General features: G+C 33.6%; 2 protein-coding genes across 2 annotated transcripts in view; one reads left to right on the forward strand and one right to left on the reverse strand.

The window, feature by feature from the left end:
• LOC663610 (cytochrome P450 6BS1) overlaps nt 1–18,648 on the reverse strand; it is a 106,535-nt gene that overhangs the window by 87,671 nt on the left and 216 nt on the right. The window lies entirely within an intron of this gene.
• Nucleotides 221–18,521, forward strand: Gdap2. Its single transcript, XM_008203174.2, has 11 exons — nt 221–367; nt 5,796–5,993; nt 6,287–6,429; nt 6,501–6,633; nt 8,630–8,739; nt 9,001–9,240; nt 11,064–11,235; nt 15,274–15,427; nt 15,827–16,021; nt 16,069–16,212; nt 17,372–18,521. The coding sequence occupies exons 2-11, from the start codon at nt 5,806–5,808 to the stop codon at nt 17,411–17,413; spliced, it is 1,521 nt and encodes a 506-aa protein (XP_008201396.1). The 5' UTR covers nt 221–367; nt 5,796–5,805; the 3' UTR covers nt 17,414–18,521.

Here is an 18,648-nt window from a genome sequence, read left to right on the forward strand (position 1 = left end):
TATGCAAGTACTTCATCGCCAATTTCCTGCTAGTATTGAAAAATATAGTGTAAGAATGATTAACAATATCACTAAATTTGTGTTTTACCTCCGTTTTGCATAAATACTTACGAGGCATCTTTTACAAGAGTTTGTAAGTTTGGGATCGATACTAGCAGCATTTGGCAGCACCTCCTGATTAAGCATGGAATCAAACCAAATCTTTAATTTTTGTAACTTGCGTTGCGCAAACAAGTAAGCACTTTGTGGTGGGGGTTTCCGTAAAAACGTCATTGGTTTGACAGTTCGTGTAGGTGTTGTTTCGTGTGCTAAGTGTAATGGTTTTGTATGAAAATAGTAAAATTCTGTGAAAACGTTGATATAAACGGTAGGTATTGGTTGAATACTTCTAAATAATTACCATTCTATAGCTTGGTTTAGTTGGGATTGTTAGGAATTTGGATGCTATGGTTGACCTTGCCCTTGCCTATAAGATTTCCCTTTTATTTTAAAAATACTTGACTTTCCTGCCTCCACTAACTATCAACTAATAACATAAAAATAGACATGATTATTCTATACGTAGGCTTATAATTAGCCGTTGCAGGGCCATTTATAGTTGTGCGCAACTATATATTGTCTTCATTATGTTTTTTTAATTCATTACAATTTACTGTTATGTAAAGAGGTTATTGTTTACACCAAACACAGGACAATGTTATTGTTTGCGGTTCCAATTGCTTCAATCAGGGAAAATTTCTATCATTATGGACCAAATTAAACGTGTTTTTCTATTATTATAATTTAGTCATGTAGGACTTGGATCTCGAATAATTAGACAAATTGTACTTTCAAGGCTGATTTCGTTGCGCAGCTATGGGTTTTCGAAACCCAGCCTTGAACTTGGGCCCAGATGGGTACCCATCCATTTATTTTTGGAAATTTGAGAGGAATTTGGAACCAATTATGTATATCTTGCGTGTTCTTATCATAAAACGGAAACCTGTTTTTTTTAATGACGGAATGAGAAACATTTAAACATGATAGAAGTCTATTTAAATATGAAATGTGTGGATAAGCAATATTTTATCGCTTATAGCTAGCTAATGACGCTAGTGTAATTATTACATGACTTGATTCCTGTTTCTATCGTCTATGTGAAGACGAATTAATCACTGATACAAGCTTTTTTGAGTTTCCTCAAGTTCACAAGATAAACTTTTGTGTATATTGATTTTCTCTGAGCTGCTGATATCACATAATAAACATCTATTTTAATAATTTCCGTGCTTAATCGTAACAAAAACAGTTGACCTATTTTTTATTTCAAATAAATGAAAAATTATTTGAAGACTTTCTTGCGTGATGTCATTCGGCTTGCGATATTTCAATTAATTTTATCTAGAGCATTCAACTTCCAATATTACTTTAAAATAGAGATAAAGATTGCGAAATTAATACAAAAGTATGATACCAATACAGTTTTGTAACAAATATGTAGAGTACTATTTGGGGAATTGAGGGTTTTATTCAAGAATTTATAAGCTCATACATTATTTCTGGCGTTTATTTCTGACCTAATACAATATTTTGGGCCAAGATCTAGTAGAATTTTGTGTTAATGATTTATAAAACAAAATTTTATTCACAATAACTCTTGTAATATGCCATTCCCATTGCCATCCTTTAAAAGGCGGGAAAAGGATTGTAGGACAGCCAAAGTTAAAAGATTATATACTTTTTAGTTCAAGTATTGCTCTAGCAAATTACGATAAACGATGATCAGAATGATTTTACTTATTCCATCAAACAATATTTTATTTGGTTAGAAAAGCCGAATTTATTTTTGACTTTTAAAGAGAAAATCCCACCAGAAATTTATCATCTCGAACTCCTCGGTTGTAGTGTAAAAATCTATTTTCTGTGTATATTAAGAATAAAATTTAATTTATTTGAACTGAAATAGTTCGCCTTAACTATTAATACATAGTTATTTTATGAAATATAATCTTCAAGTAAAGTTTTTTTTGAAAAGTTATATTGTTCTGTTGAAGAAACACTTGATTGCTGGTATTTTGCGTGCAAACCCCAGGTTTTATTGTTTCCAAGAAGTGTAAGATCATTTGCATGTGGCAGGGAAATCATTAAACTTTAAGTCTTTTGGGAAATTCTTTGCCCAAGGCTGAAAAAATCTAATCCTTGTAAATCTAAGCTGGAGTTGAAACAATTCCTGTGTTGCATACGAAAGTTTATGGTAAACATGTAGTTTTGCAAATGAAATTTTTTAGCTCGCTTTTACGTAAATCTCTTGAAGAAGATTAATGAACAAATATTAATAGTACGAGTCCTTGAAGCTTTCTGTTGGCTGAATAAACGAATCAAATAATTTATTATTAGTAGTCAGTCCATAACTTGGTAAATATCCTCTTTTATCTCTATTTACTTTGGCTTCCATGCACAAAACACGGTATTTTTCCGACTTAAAGACAATAGAAACATTTAAAACGTGACAAGAAGATTGTAGTCCTGGAGGAGTTCAACAGGACGTCTTTGACGTCACTGCTCCAGCAGACGTCATCAACGGTGGGAGGGTTAGAGATTTCATTGGGAATGACCCACTTTCGGTTCAAATGTCTAAATCCTCCAGACTCCAGCCATTCACCGGCTCTTTGCTTTTTCATTGAACGAAATGTGGAAAAATTCAATCCAAATCTGTAATATCCAAGCAAATAAGCTGATAATTTTTATTTGATACGTTATATTTATAGTTGGGGTTATCAGGGTTGTTTAATTTTTTCCACAATCATAATCGGAAATCGTAGTGCTAATGCTACAATTAGCTATGTAGCGTGATTATTTTTCTTGTTTACGAGTTTTGGGTCAACGATTCTTGGGGTGTAGAAGGTCGACGATCGCTGGATGTGTTTTTTTTTGTGGAAATGCATTCAAATGAGCGACACTGGATAAGCTCCTTACCCCGATTTCCTTTAATCCAATTAATAATTTTATCGATTCGTGCGATACAATCAGTGTTGACTGACAATATTTTTGCTGCGACCGCTAACTTAAGGGTTATTAATTCGGCGCCTTTAAGTTTCTGCCTACACGGTAACCTTCCGAAAATATTGGATATCGACCGATTTATGGTGCAGATGGATAAAAACGTGGGTTGATAGAAGGAATCAAAGAAAAATGGAAACGAGGAATTGGCCCTTTCGTTGATACAGGAGGAGTTTTTGTGTCCAAAATGCTGTCACAAATGAAATAGCAAATGTGTAATTTTTGTGTCATTAAAAAACGATTTTTGCTGCGTTTCTTGCAAGTTTCGAGTGCATGTTGCCGCAGGACCTGTTGTTTCAAAAAGGGAAAAGTTTCTTTTGACGGTAAATGATGTCACCACAGCCAAAAGCCGGCAATTTCGAATTGCTACATTATTCATACGTTTGATGTCCGGTGCAGCGGTCAAAGTCTACTCTTTGAAGTAAAACTATAAAATTTTAATTCTGAAGAACCTGACGTTAAAAATTATCGACCACATTTGGTGTTATTTTAGTGTCATCGGGGGTTAGGGACACATTTAAAAATAGTTCCATTGTAGACTAATTCATTTTTTAAATGGTAAATGTCGGCAATTACTCTACTGGGGTTCCAGTGATGACGTTCGTTGGAAATTAGTAAAATTGGTTCTTTTACTAGGACTTTTTCCTATAAAAAATACGATTCGAAAATCAATATCTCATTCAGTGATGCTAACGGGGATTATCCAAGCAAACTCGTTGAAATTTATTACGCCTAGGAAATTAGGTCATGACCACTTATCCTGTGATCAGACGAGGAATTGATTTTTACCTGATGCTTGCGGAGTTATGAATAATTATTATCTGCATGAATGATTTTATCAAGCAAATAATTGTTTAGTATTGTTGTGCATGATATTGGAATTGATCCAGTTGAACGATGAATAACAAACCTCTACCCATTTATATCTTATTACCAGTATCAATAATTAAGAATAACGAAAAAATCGTTAAGGTGGAACTACTTTTATTTCACACACGAAAATATTGCTGGTTGACTTTTGAAGCGACCTAGATTTTGTTAATTGGAATAATTGACATATCTACATAATCTTGTTACAAACATCTACCTAAAAATCGAATCTTTGGCAAATTTCATGAAAAATTGTTATACAGGGTGTAGAAAGATGGGGACAAAGATTTTCAAGTCAATTAAAAACTTTTTAATGAAATAATCGATGTATATTTGCTATTAAAGCCTCATGTTTTAGTAGTGTTTTTTTATTTTTTTTTACCTAAATTTCTGTATCGTCCTTGGTTCTGAAAAAAAAATATCAAAAATTCGGACGTTCGTCAATTTATTAATATTGGTTTTGAATTATTATTTTTAATTATGGTTTCAGTAGTTTTTTTTGTACGTTCATGTTAGATGTAGCCAGTTATTAATTTAAACCAAAAAAGGCATTTTTTTTACTATGTTGTGATGTTCGCTTATAACGAACCCTAAGGGACCGACTGAAACGGTTCGTTATAACCGATGTTTGTTATAAAGCGAACTGTAAAAAACAGTACTTAATAATTTTTATTTAAATTTTAAAGTAATAAAGAGTATTATTTTTTGACGTCTCTGAAAACCATTAAGAACTTCCTGTTTCATTTAATTGTGTCACTCAAAACAAACTATAGTGGAAAATTTGTACTCAACACATCACCTGTAATTTTTGAAGTAGGTTTTTGTTATTATTAAGTTATTATTAAATGAAAGAGTTGTTTTATTGTCTTTAGAACAAAATACTAAATTGTTGCAAGATAGAATAGCTTGTTATATGAATATACTACATCTGACAGATTTAACAGAAAATTCGAAACAATCGTCAAAAATAACAACTAATCTCAAAAAACAGAATAATTTTCCAATTTATCAAACTTTATGTGGCAACCAAGGCCAAAAAAAATTTTTAAGATACACAAATTGTTTAAAAATAATAAACCATTCGATTAAAAGAAAAGTATTACGTCACTCGGATAACATATAGCAATAAATATTCTTCAGGTAAGAACTTTACAATAACAAAAAAACAAAAGAAATAGCACTAAAATATGTGGTTTTGATAGCAAATTAGATGCTTCTACCAAATTTCATCACTGAAAAACGAAAATAATCTTATAGTCTTTTGATCTTTTTATTGTGGTACAGAGGTAAGTTTTATTTTGACTTGAGGAATCTCCGGTTCCCTATGATGGTACCCATCTATTCGTTACACCCTGTATTGGAAAATATTTTATATTTTTAGCCCAGCTTTTTTCTTCTCTAATATTTTTGTTTGCTGCAACAAAAGCCTTTGACTTTTTCAATCCAGTAATGATTTAATTGTGTTCTGGTGTTTGTATCGATGGACCAACGATTTATATGTTTCTAGGTTTTGAGTTATCGACTACATTAATACACGCATTAACCCTTTTAACACCATTGTGGCTTTGCGTAGCCCATAAATCATATTTCCCCATCAAATGACGAAATTGATTATTTTTTTGTGTCAGTGAACTGGCATGAAAGCTAATCTAAAAGTAATTTCGTATAGTTTTATGTTTTAAAACTAGTGCTTTTGAATACATTATTTAAAGGGTTACGGTCAATTGAGTCATTGTGATAAAATTTCCTTGCATGGTGATATTTGTCTTTGTTTGGGGCTTAAAGGTGGTCGTGGTCTGCTTGCGCCCCCAGATGGCGACATTTAAATATCAATGTTGCCGTCATGCGAGCCAAGTGCCCGTATCAAATGGGTTATTCTGTTTCAGCTTATACTTGATGCGGATCATAATGAATCAGGAGCCCTTAGGGGTAGCATCGGACGTGGTGCACCCGACCGATCTGCCGAGGTGGAGCGAAATAGCTCCAGCTCATTATCTGACTGATTACAGTGCCAGCGGAGCACCCAAGCACAATAACTCACCCTTCCCTTACGACTCCGAACTCAATCACAAAATTATCTTATGGTAAGTGGCGACCTAGGAAATAACGCGAAACTGTTTTTCGTGTTATTGTCAAATTGCGACCGTTAATTTTCCATTTGCGATCCGAGTGTCACGTAACTCCCCGTAGTCAGTTGATGAATCGATTTTTGACGTAATATTTTATGGGAGATCTTTCACGGCCTGCACGCTGAACAACTGATTACATTATAAATAAGCCATTTGTGGCGGGGGTCATTTTTACAATTAGGGAAGGCAGCCAGATTTGAATATTTATCGAGATCGATCTGTTTTTACTAAAATTAATTTGGTTGCAGGTCTGGTGATATTTCCGCACTCCAAGTAGATGCTATAGTCAATTCCACGAACGAATCGATGAACGAAAGTAATCCGGTCAGTGATAGAATTTTCCAAAGGGCCGGATCTGAACTTAAAGAGGAAATCAATTTAGATATAAGAGGTAAATTTTCTAATAAGATTCGAGGGCGGGATGTACATCACACTGAGAACTAATAATCTACTCTGTTGCAGAGTGTAGGACGGGAGAAGTCAGAGTCACACAAGGACATGCACTGCCAGCTCGATATATTATACACACCGTTGGACCCAAATATAATATAAAATACCAATCTGCTTCGGAAAACACATTACATATATGTTATAGGTTAGTACGGAAGATTGTATTTTTTCAAATTTAGAAACACATTCATAGTCCGGAAGTGTGTATTAAATATAAAAGGCAATTTCTGTTAATAGCATATCTAGATAAGATTTTTATTTGTTCAGGCTTAATGGCATATTTTTGTTTTCCGTGTAAATAGAATTAATGTCGTACCTAAAGCATATTTGAAAGTTTAATGAATTTTTTGTGTTTCTTCAATTACTAACAAATGATATGCACATACGAACAGAAAACTACTGCTGGGTTACTACGAAAAGAATATTAAAAAATATTGGTTTTTCTGCATTTTTAAATTTTAAATGTTATAATTTTTTAACCTCATCTATGCTGTATTTTCACAATGTAATTTACTAATTTAAAAAATGAAGAAAATGTGTCAGAAGCAGAAAATACAAAGGATGTTCTAGAAAATTACATAGAGGTGTCTAGGTGCTTTTTTCTTATTCTTAATACACTGTGAGTCTGTTAAAAGTATATTTTTACTGTATCTCAAAAACTTACAAATTCAGCGTTTGCTAAATACCTTATTTTTTCTCTACGCATGTGAATAGTATTATTAAGTCACTACAAAAAATACTCTTTCTTATGTCACTATGTCGCTAGCTGCAAAAAATAGTATAAAATAAAATCACTGAATTTTTACGTATTTTTTCCAGAAAACATAATTTGTTTTAGAATGACACTAGAAATTATGAAATTTCTATTAATTAATATTTTTAGTGCTGATTTCTGTGTGATTGCTTGATTACATAGTTTTTGCAATGCAATAAGATTACAGTATTTTATATTATTAGGAGTATAAGTGAAGCTTTATGTGCTGACATACTTACTCCGAATATTATATACTTTTTCTCCAAATGTATAAAAAACAACATAACTGAATAGAACATTTAGGAAAACAGTACAATTTGTGTCACAAAATCGTAATTCCTGGTTTACTTTAGCTGCTTTATCATATACATTAAACTTTTAGTTGTCCTAAGGCCTTATTCTATAACTTTTTTAACGGACTGAATTAATACACGTTATAATCGAAAATCTAGCTATTTAATTGGATATTGTTACAGTAATGATTAACCGCCTTTAAGTTTTAACGCTTTTTTGACGTTTGGAGGAAATTACTTTTAACATTCTCGTCTTGTATTTCCGAAAATCCTTCCTAATGGAAGGATAGCTAATAAAAGGTCCCCGTTTTCATTTATATCAGTTTCTGAAAAGTTGCATTGTGGGTATTTATTCCGGTACACAAAAATGTACTTATGAGTAACTAAATACTGGGAGGCGAAATATGATACAAAATAACTCGACATTCTGGAAATTGTTTACATTAATCTAAATTCAACTAAGTCTAGTTCACTATTTACTTGTAAAAAGAGGAAAACTAACGACTAAATTCGAGATCCGTCCGTATCTTTGGCTGTACTTAGGGGGACGGAGGAACTGTAATTGTCCTAATGAAAGCATTCAATTTTGTTTTTTGAAAGAAGTTTAAAAAATCCTGTAGATTTAGATTCTTCTGCTTTTAAAAAAGGGTTTTCCTAAACTGTGCGCTAAAAATGCGTATTATTTTGAAAAAAAAAAATAGGATTAATCCTCACAGTGTATCGCTATGTTGTCTCCTATTAACATGAAAGAACCGCGGAAGTCCTTTTAAATAATAACGAGTTCCCTAGGAAGCATTTCAAAACGTAGGTCTTTTAATATTTTTTAGAATACATTGTATAATTGTATAATTCTTACCTAGAAGAAAAGTACATATTTATTTTGTTGAGTTATTATGCCGATAATGATAAATGATTTTCACAGTTAATTTTACTTTTTATATAATGAGACAGTCATCGATTTTCTTTAAAACTAAACAAATATTTGGTCTTAATTCTTCAACTATGCTCGTTATCTTGGACACAAACAGATATTTTTTTTCATATATTTTTTATTATGTTTTCAACTAATACTGGAATTTTTGCTTTCCTCTCAGAAACGTTCTCCAGAAATCAAAAGAAATGGGTCTCCACTCCATCGCCCTATGCGTCATAAACTCCGTGAAAAGAAACTATCCTCCCGACGAAGGAGCACACATAGCATTACGTAAGCACTGTATTTATTTAAGAAAACACATTTGTACATCTTATCATCACCAAACAGTTATTATCTCTACTCAGCCGGAACTAGTTTTTGCAATAATTGTTCTCTTTGTGACATGTTTATTTTGTATCTGGTAATCTGATTACTGACCGCTTTGGCACAATTATCGAACGAACGAGTTAGTCATTTAATTACGAAGCCATTGCAGAATTAGTCGAAGGTCATTGTGCCAATCCCATTAGTGTTGGTGTTGAATTGTTGTAGGTACGGTGAGGAGATTCCTCGAGCACCACGGTAGTTCTTTTGATACCGTCATCTTCACGGTCGACAATACAGATTTAGGTATTTACGAAGTGCTATTACCTCTCTATTTTCCACGATCTAAATTCGAGGAGGACGCCGCTCGTTGGCAGCTACCTTCAGACGTCGGAGGACACGACGGAGAGCCCATGGTGCCGGACAGACAAATTCGGATTATCGACAATCCACAACACACTCTGCATGGTAGGTTTTGCTGAAGTCGCCAGATAGCGTAGCTGTCCGATTTTATGAATTTTTAAATAACGGCTTAACGGCAAATAGTGACTTTCTGTAAACCGATTGTCAGACTATGAAACTATTATTTCTGTCACGGCATGATTGAGCCTCTAGGGTCTGGTTTAAAAACAATATTATTGAATTAAGTGGTTTACAATTAAAAAAAATCAGGGTAGTAGAGTGCGATTAAAAAATGGCATAACTTTAAAACTAAAAGGAATTTCGAAAAAATTTATTCTTCCAAAAACTCTTGGTTCCATATTTTTTCCCAACTCTGTATAAACTAAACGTGTTATATAGTTATTTATTTAATGAGTTTGGGTGTAAATCGGACGCTTTATTTCACGAGTGGATTTTTAAACCACGAGTGAAAACGAGTGGTTTATCATCCACGAGGCGTAATAAATGAACCGATTTACACAAAAACGAGTTGAATACAACATTTTATTCTTCGAAATAGACTCAGCAAGGCTTAAAATTGCTTTAAATTTGTTAAAAATAATCTGACGTTTCGTACTGAGAAATGCCAAACAGTTGTCAAAACTTCCTTACACAGGAGAAAAACCGTAAATTTTGACAGTGTTGAAGAATAAAATGTATTATACTATAGTGACCTAACCCAGTTTGGTAGAGCCTTTTTTGGTAACTTATGTTGTTGAGTCGGACTTAAAGTAGATCCGGTTAGGAGATATTAGTAATCATAATGAAACAATAAATAAAAAAATATAGTACAAAACATTAACGACGTAAAAAAAGATTATAAAAAAATTAGTATAATTAATAGGAAGATCTCCCTGTTTCACTACTAGTTGTTGGGTCCTGGTTTACAAACTAGTGATGAGTGATGATTCGTTGTTTCTTCTTTTTCTGCTCTATCAATCGTTTTTTTAAACTTGAGCAGTTGTTACAAATCCTTTTATGATCAGATTTTTGCTAAACGCTCATCCTGCAGATGATAGATCAGAATTTACGTATGGAAATAAAAAAGTTGACCATTTAGGTGGTGATAAATTTTTTTTTAATTCTATCACCTGAAACTTTTGGTAGGTGATCCAAACGTGGTCTGACAACTTTCTGTTCTGATTATCCATATTTACATTACTGTACTACTAAAAATGAAATAGGAAGACCTAAACTTAACACTTAACAGTGGGCAATACTTGACACATTACTTATCTAACTAGAAAGTAAAAACAAACCGTATTCACCCAGTTTTGCTAAATGGAGATTGGGGCACAAATTTTAATCGTCGGGTTTTTAATCTGTGAATGTAAAGCTCAACATTTCTGTATTTTTTTTTCAAATAAATAATGAAAGCGCTTTGCATTTTTACTGCGCCTCTGCAAGCACGAGTTCTCCGTAGTTTTATTCTAGAATTCTAGAGATAAATCAGAGATGTCGTTGTTGGTCCGATTTATGCAAATTGCGCCTCAAGGGTTATCTAATAAATTTCTAATAAGACAAATTGACAAGAATAGACAAATTGATCGCTCTGATCCGAGTAAATAACTATAATTTGGAGCACGCAACTGTTTACAATATAGATCGGTCAGGTTCAAGGAAACTGAAACCGGGTTGAAAAATCCAACGAACATAAACAATGAATGGTAATCCGCTATTTGGTTTGCCTCTAATTAAGATAAGACAGCAAGCTGCTATTTCTTTTGCTTGTTGGTTGTATACGGATGTTTCGATCATGATTAACGAGTCGTACGAATTTTCGTGTGAGTTTCAAATCGATCATTTGTTAAATTAACCATGTGACATACTTACCGATATATTGATTGCAGCCGACGAAGAATCTATAGATTTGTCGTCTCAACTGGAAACATCTATAAATGTGGGTGAACATGCATTCAGTCAAATGCAGGGTGATCTCGACCAACAGCGGCTTCTGGGGGAAAGACCCTATAATGATCCACTCGCCGATATTATGGTCAAGGAAATACAACACCAGGAACGGTAAGTACAACAAAAGCGAATGACGAGTGTTGTCACCTGAGGACACCTCATGGCGCGTTACGTCAGAGCTTGCCGGGGATTAACTGATGCAACATATTTGGAAAAATTCCACTAAGTGTTTATTAAAACAGATAGCAATAGCAAAACAAAATCGGTTTAACCGATTTCAGATTGCATTCCATTTTTCTGCAAAATTTTGCTTTGTGTTCGAATTCGCGCTTCGTTATCATCGCATTGTCTGATAGTTCCTGTCTTCGTGTAAACATCCTTACACCGCCTACTGCCGTCATTAAGCCAATCGATCGGTGTACATCGACAAAAACGATGTTTTAATAATTCATTGAAACAATTTATGCTGGCTGTTATTGGTTGCCGTCTGCTTGTTGTTATCGAGCAACCCCCGGTTACAACCGTCAGTTAGCTCGTTGTCGTTGATGTGGTTCGACTTATTAAAATTGTAAATTAATGTAAGTTTATTGTTTCGTGGCGGACATGTCGTCCGTGATGCGCGAAAGACATAGCAAAATCAACAAGAACAACAACGCATCATTCAAGAGGGCTTTCTACGTTTGGTTACTAAAAGCCAGGTAATTTAGCTAAAACTGTGACGATTGTTAAATACGTCATGAGTAAAGCTCGTCATAAAATAATTACGTTAATCCGGAGTGAGACAATCATTAAAGTATTAGCGGATTTAGGTGACGTTCTTACAAGGGGTTGTATTTTTTGTTTCAACACAATGATTTGGTGTCGTTCAAACAATCAATCAGTAAATTAGAAATGAAAGTCCAATTGAAACAACGCGTGATTGGTTGACCATGAAAAGTCATTAACTCGAACAGGGTTAGTAGGTAGCAGGGAAATTGGTGATTTATTTTTTTGTCGGTGAACTCCCTTAAATGGAAAATAACTTGAATCGATAGTTTGCTACTGAAATTAACCAAATCCGTGGGTGTATTTTGACGACCTTAATAAAAAATTAAACTTGTTTAAAAAAGAGCTTTTTCATTAAGCTCTTACAAATAAATAATCGTGTTACCGCAACAATGTGTGTAATAATAGCGACGTAAAGCTTTTATCATGGAACTCAATAAAAGTCCATCGCTTGAGACAGTGCAACTGCATTATTGGCTTTTAAAAGTGTTAGGAACATCTCACCGCTACTACATTGCAACATTCAACTCTTCGTGTGAGAAATTGTAAGCTCGCCCATTAGAAAAAATTCCCATCAAACACAAAAACATTCTTTTTCTAAAAACAGCCAGTGGATGTAATTATTTCTTTTAATTTTTAAACTGTGATAGAGAAGATTGAACCAACTTGAATCATTAAAATTTATTAGATGAAATATTCCGAACATTTGTTTTTCTTCTTTTGATTATTTATTAAGCAGATTAAAAGCCTCTAAGAAAGGTCAAAAAAATACTTCTAGTTATGTAAAAAGAAATCATAGCTCATACTGCTTTTCTATTTTTAAAGTAAAAATTCCGAAATTAGACTATGTGATAGAAATTATAAAAGATTTTAAGTTAAATAGATTATTTTAATACGACTCTAAGAAAGCAATTGATCTTACTTGCATTGTCACTATTCGTCTAATTCAGGATATTCAGTGAATTTAGAATAATAATTTAATAATATGAAATAGCTTGTATGTCTAAATAAGATGCAGCAATCGACTTTTATATCCTTTTACAGTGAAACATTGAAAGGTTTTTAACAATACCTATGTCAAGTGCATTAGTTGAAAGACCATTTTAAGTGTTCAAATCGGTTAAAAATTTTTTCAGAAAGACTATGAGAGGAAACATTGAAATTTTTGACGAAAATGACACTAAAAAGTAATTGATGAATTTGCGAAGTTAAGTCACAAATTTATGGCCACTATCTCTACTGACAGATTAATTTTTTGAATTATTTTTTTTGAAACGTTAAATTGTATTATCAACTACATATTTTTTATTTAAAAATTTAGAATGGAAAATTATTTTAAAATATTCTATTTTGTGGAAATTGAGCCTAAGGGCCCCAAAATTTTTAATTTCAGGAGCCCTAATCAACTTAACTTGCCTGTGATAAGCGCCTCAAAACATCAGATACAATTTCCATTAAAAATTGTTGATGTGATTCATAAAGTCGTGCTTTATTTATTCACGTTTTTATCTTTGTAATAAAAGTGTCTTTATTTTACAGTTGTGTTTGTTATTAGGATATAATAATTTTACTGACATGGTTTTTTCATCAGTAATTAGACTGAATATTTTGTTGATAATTTTGGAAGCTTTGTTAAGAATTTATAAGTTTATGAGATGAGACGCTTTCTACCAGAATAATTAACTGCTGATAATGTAGTTCATTGAAACTGGGGCGTGCACTTAAAAATTAACAAACTCAATATTTTATGTACCTAGCAAGATTGTAACGATAGTTTCGTAACTGCAACAAAAGTCGTAAAAATCTATAATTTTCAGTGATAAAATAGATTCAACCTTGGTTTAATTTTGTGCAATTATGGTAGATTTCTTATTTGGTCTGCGGTATAATGAAAGTCAAAACATTTACCAGATGCTAGAACTATACAATACGCAAATAGAAATGCAAAGCATGTTTAGTTTCGTCTCGCCGACCGAAGAGAAGGGTTTAAATTTGCACCAGAGCGTTGCAATAAAACCCAAATGTAAATGAGATAGAAAAGGGGACACGTCGTTAATAAATTAGTTTACTTGTCGCTTTCTTTATTTGAGAAACAATTCATTGTTAAAATTATTTAATTGACGGCTTAGTTAACTGATTTGCCATAAACCGGCCATAAAGCGTAATTTGGACCATAACAGTGTACATATTTGTGTTGGTGATAAGGACTGCTTCTTCAGTAACTTCCTGATTTTCGCGAATTTAGTGCGCGTGTTTGAACGCAACAAACACACCATCAACAAAGTTGATGTATGTCGGATGTCAGCGCTGCCGGAGTTGCCGTACCATTCAGACATTCGCAGTAGAACTAGACACAACTCCGGATTTTCTTAATGGTTTTTTAAAAATCGCGAGTTAGTCAAGCGGGATGGCCGTCGAAAGTCCCTATCCAAATGTGCTCACAAGCGTCACCAAGTTTCTAGGATGGACAAGCATCGAAATCGACGAAGACAGGTATTCGAAAAACTAAAATTAACCTTCTTACGGCTAAAAATAAGCGTTTGCGTGGATTTTTCGTCATTATCGGACGCGTGTTTGCATTTCAAACGTTCGTTTTAGTGAAATTTTTCACATTTGACGCCGCAAAAGATAAAAATATATTAGTTGTGGTAGTTTAATTAGTAACCAAATGGGTGTTGTTTGTTGTTAGCTTTATTAGCACAATAGATTTGTTAATTGCGTTTTTTATAGCATCGTGTTCTGTTACATTGGAAATTAGGAATGCAGGTGGAAAGTAGGGCTAATTTTAAAACTAATAGCAGCGATAGGAAAATTTATGACTCTCTTAACATGCAACTAGATAAAGTTTTTCTTTATTCAATTGTGGTCCCAACATTTTTGCAATAAAGTTGCCATTCTGTATAACAATTCGGCCAAGCGACGATCTACAATAGATACAATTACTTTCGCTTAAAAATGTTTTTGGGACGTAAAAAAGTGGAAAAATCCAGAGAAAATAAATGAGTTAAAGCGCAGCGATAAGATCAAGGTTTTGCAGGAAGTGCTGTAACTCTTGCTATATCCGAGATACAGTTTTATGTTTGAGAAATTTTCCTGAAGGTTTTCCCAAAGTAATGTAGACGTGAAACACGGGGAGCGTTTCATATTTTTTAAATAAGAGTATCGTTTACTTTGCAAGTCACATGAAGCGGAACAGAGCATATTTTTAATTGCTTTGTTTTGATTTTTATTATTCCCACGTTTCTCGGCGTAAAAATAAACACAAATTAGGCGACTTGAATGTTCTTTTCTTTCTGTTGATTGACTTGAGCCTGCAATAAGCTGGAAATGGGGGAAATCGAGTATTTAATTTACTTGTCTTGATAGGAATCGCTTTTGTTCCAGATACGAGCGGCTCTTGAGACGTGCCAAAACCGAAGACCTGACGGAGGTCTCCGGCATTGGCTGTCTGTACCAGAGCGGAGTGGACCGACTAGGTCGGCCAGTGGTGGTATTCATCGGAAAATGGTTTCCTTTCAACAAAATTAATTTAGATAAGGTGAGATTGGCAAAGTGCTCTTGTGCATGCATCGAGCTTGCATCATTTGATTCAATTACTCGGCTAATGTGGTCGGTGATTCGATTAGTTGTAAGTTTGTGATGGGTTAATTTGATTTGTTTGTGGCTTTTGGTCGTCGACAATCAACGACATAAAGATGGAATGTAAGTACGCGTCTCGAAGTTAGCAACAGGTTGTATCTTGGATCGTGTTCACTCCGGTGTGTCTTTTGTTTTCGAAATAATATGCAAATAGAACAATAGAAAAGTGAACAATAAAGAGAAGTCTATAATACGTACGTCACGTGTTCGAAATGAGTTTTGTGTTTCACCCTCGCTTTGATATCGAATAATGCCAACTTTGTATGAAGTTAATTATTTTGTGTCGTTATGTTGGCAGGCTTTATTGTATCTAATAACGTTGCTGGATCCGATCGTGAAGGGCGACTACGTTATCGCCTACTTCCATACGCTTACCTCCAGCAGCAACTATCCGTCGTTCTCATGGCTGAGAGAGGTCTATAATGTGCTGCCTTACAAGTATAAGAAGAATCTTAAGGCTTTCTACATCGTGCATCCGACGTTTTGGACGAAGGTGCTAGTTTTATTTCATGCAACAATAAATAATTGTTTTTTTGCCAGATGATGACTTGGTGGTTTACCACGTTTATGGCACCGGCCATTAAGCAAAAAGTGCACAGTTTACCCGGAGTGGAGTACCTCTATGCGGTGATGTCGCCCGATCAGTTGGAAATTCCCGCATTTATTACCGAATATGATATGACTGTAAGTTCATCATTTGGTCTAAGAATTAGCGGTCGGTAGATTTATTACAATATTTTTCAAACTTGAAAAAATAAAAATAAAATGGGGGTGGTTACTCTCTACAGTCACTCAAGTACTAAAAATGTAAAGAAGTAACCAAGTGAAACGTTAAAATATCAAGGTTGTCACTGAGATAAATATTACAATTAATTGTGTTGAAAAATGCCGTTGATCGATGTAGAATTCTTAAGTAATCGAAAAACTGTAAAAAGCATAGCTGTTTCAGTTAAAATAATAAAGTTTCCGGTATAACCGGAATAATTTGTAAATATTTTCATTGAGCTGGGCTATGGAGAACTACGGTTTATCCATAGATTGTTAGCCTAAGACAGAAATTTTGAAATGATTTTTTTCACTTAAAATAATCTCTGGCCTTAACTGAAATAATTTTTTTTTTAAATGTTTCGTACTGGGCTGTTCCTCAGCTTGCTACAGCTTCTATAACTTCTTTGTTGGAAGAAAATTGACCAGTTTACAAATGAACATGCTGCATCACCATTAGAAAGATTCTCAAAACGTTGGCTCTCTAAACATATGAGCATATGAAGATTTTTGAGAAAAGTATGTACTTTGGAAAAATGATAGAAAGGTTTTCAACTCGTCTGGTTATGACAAGAGTTTTTTGAGCTTGAGAATGTTAGGTTTTTCTTCGAGAGTTTTTTGAAACAGCTTGTAAAGTTTTGAGTATAATTGTTGCATTATCTCTTAGTTATTACCATAGAGAGTTGTGTTTACTGTTATTTAAAGACAGCAATTTTTTTAATTTCGTTGACTGGAATTGCGCTCTCTCATCCATGATCCTAGTCTTTGTTATGATTGTGAATAAAATTTCACTTAAATATTGTTGAGAACTTACAATACTTGTAAACAGCAAGTTTTCTGCTTTAACAAAATAACGTAATTTTACTTAATTTTGGGCTAGTAGTTTTAATAGAAATATTGTAATTTTATAATTCTTAGTTGCTCACTTTTTTATATCTTTAGTAACTGAGTAACTCTACTGGAACCACCACCGGTGGAGACACAGAATAACTGAAAAAATAGAGCTTGAGAAAATAACGGCCACTGGCTTTTAGACTATCGCCCCTTTCGCTGGTTTTGTCTAATTTTTGCTTTGCAGATAAACGGCCTGAGGTATTTTCAGCCCGGAGCGCCGACATAATCGCCCTCAACGTTAGTGTTCAGTGCCGAACTTAGTATTCATTCCCTAAGTGATAAGTTTGCAATATTTGACTAGTGCTAAGTTGTGCTGTGCCAACTGATATATTAGAACAGTCGCTGTTTGCAGCCGACATTTCATTTTTCAACTTCGCCTCTAATCAATTATTAATCATGAGAACTAACCGAAATATATAGCGTACTTCTAACTGCTTAATAAATCGATCATTTCATGGACGACAGTAGTTTATTTGACGTATTTTACTTAGTTTTAAGTTGACATTCCGCTGAAATTGTTGGTTTATGCGAAGGTCCTCTGCCATTGGAACACTTCGGGCAGCTTTGTCTTGCACAAATTCAATTCAAAAGACTGGAGTTCAAGGGTGCCAAACTGTTGGATTGTGTCAGTGGTAGATTGCCTTTCCATATTGTTAAATTTTATGTCATTGTTAATGTTACAGCATATCTTGTAAGACATGTTTGTTATTTTATTGTTTTTGCGTTTGTAGACAAATGAAATTCATGGTTAGAATACGTTGGGTGCGTTTACGTAATTTCATAATTGTTGTATCAGTACATAACTTACTAACTATATTTTAATCTTATGTAATAAGGTTCGAGGTACTCAGAGTGCTCAACTGGCGTAATAGTGACTAATATTTAATAGCAAAAATATTAAATATCGGTCAGCGATGAGTGAAGAATGTTTATAGCGCCTAATTTGCATCTTGTTGATTTTGATTGCAATGATCGACTTTTCCAAACGTTTGTCAATGTTGATGCATTTATACCTCTATAAGAATTCTCTTGTATTCTATCAAGAATTTTACTAACGTTTTCGATACTGTTGCTTGATAACATAGTCACTATGTTCCTGACGGGATACTGTTAATCACGTTTACACAAAAATTTTGAAAATTTCTTTAATGATCAACAAATGAACATCAAGAGAGCAATATGAAGATATGAATCTAAATTTATTATAGTGTTGTAGTTGCATATTGTAATGATGTTATTACTTATAAATATTTTACATGGAAAAATCCAGCTGCGAGTTGTTGAGTATTAATTTTATAAATGACAACAATATGGAATAAATATTGTACACCTCACTGTTTGTTTCATTTTGAAATTAAGTTGAGTTGAGGCTGAAAAGCCGTCTCCGCCTATGTTTGATACAATATTTCCATCCGTCCAACAAAGAAAAACTATAGAACGTAAACAGCGTGCAGACAAAAG

Source organism: Tribolium castaneum, chromosome 4 (assembly GCF_031307605.1).
Source record: "Tribolium castaneum strain GA2 chromosome 4, icTriCast1.1, whole genome shotgun sequence".
Taxonomy (NCBI): Eukaryota; Metazoa; Arthropoda; class Insecta; order Coleoptera; family Tenebrionidae; genus Tribolium; species Tribolium castaneum.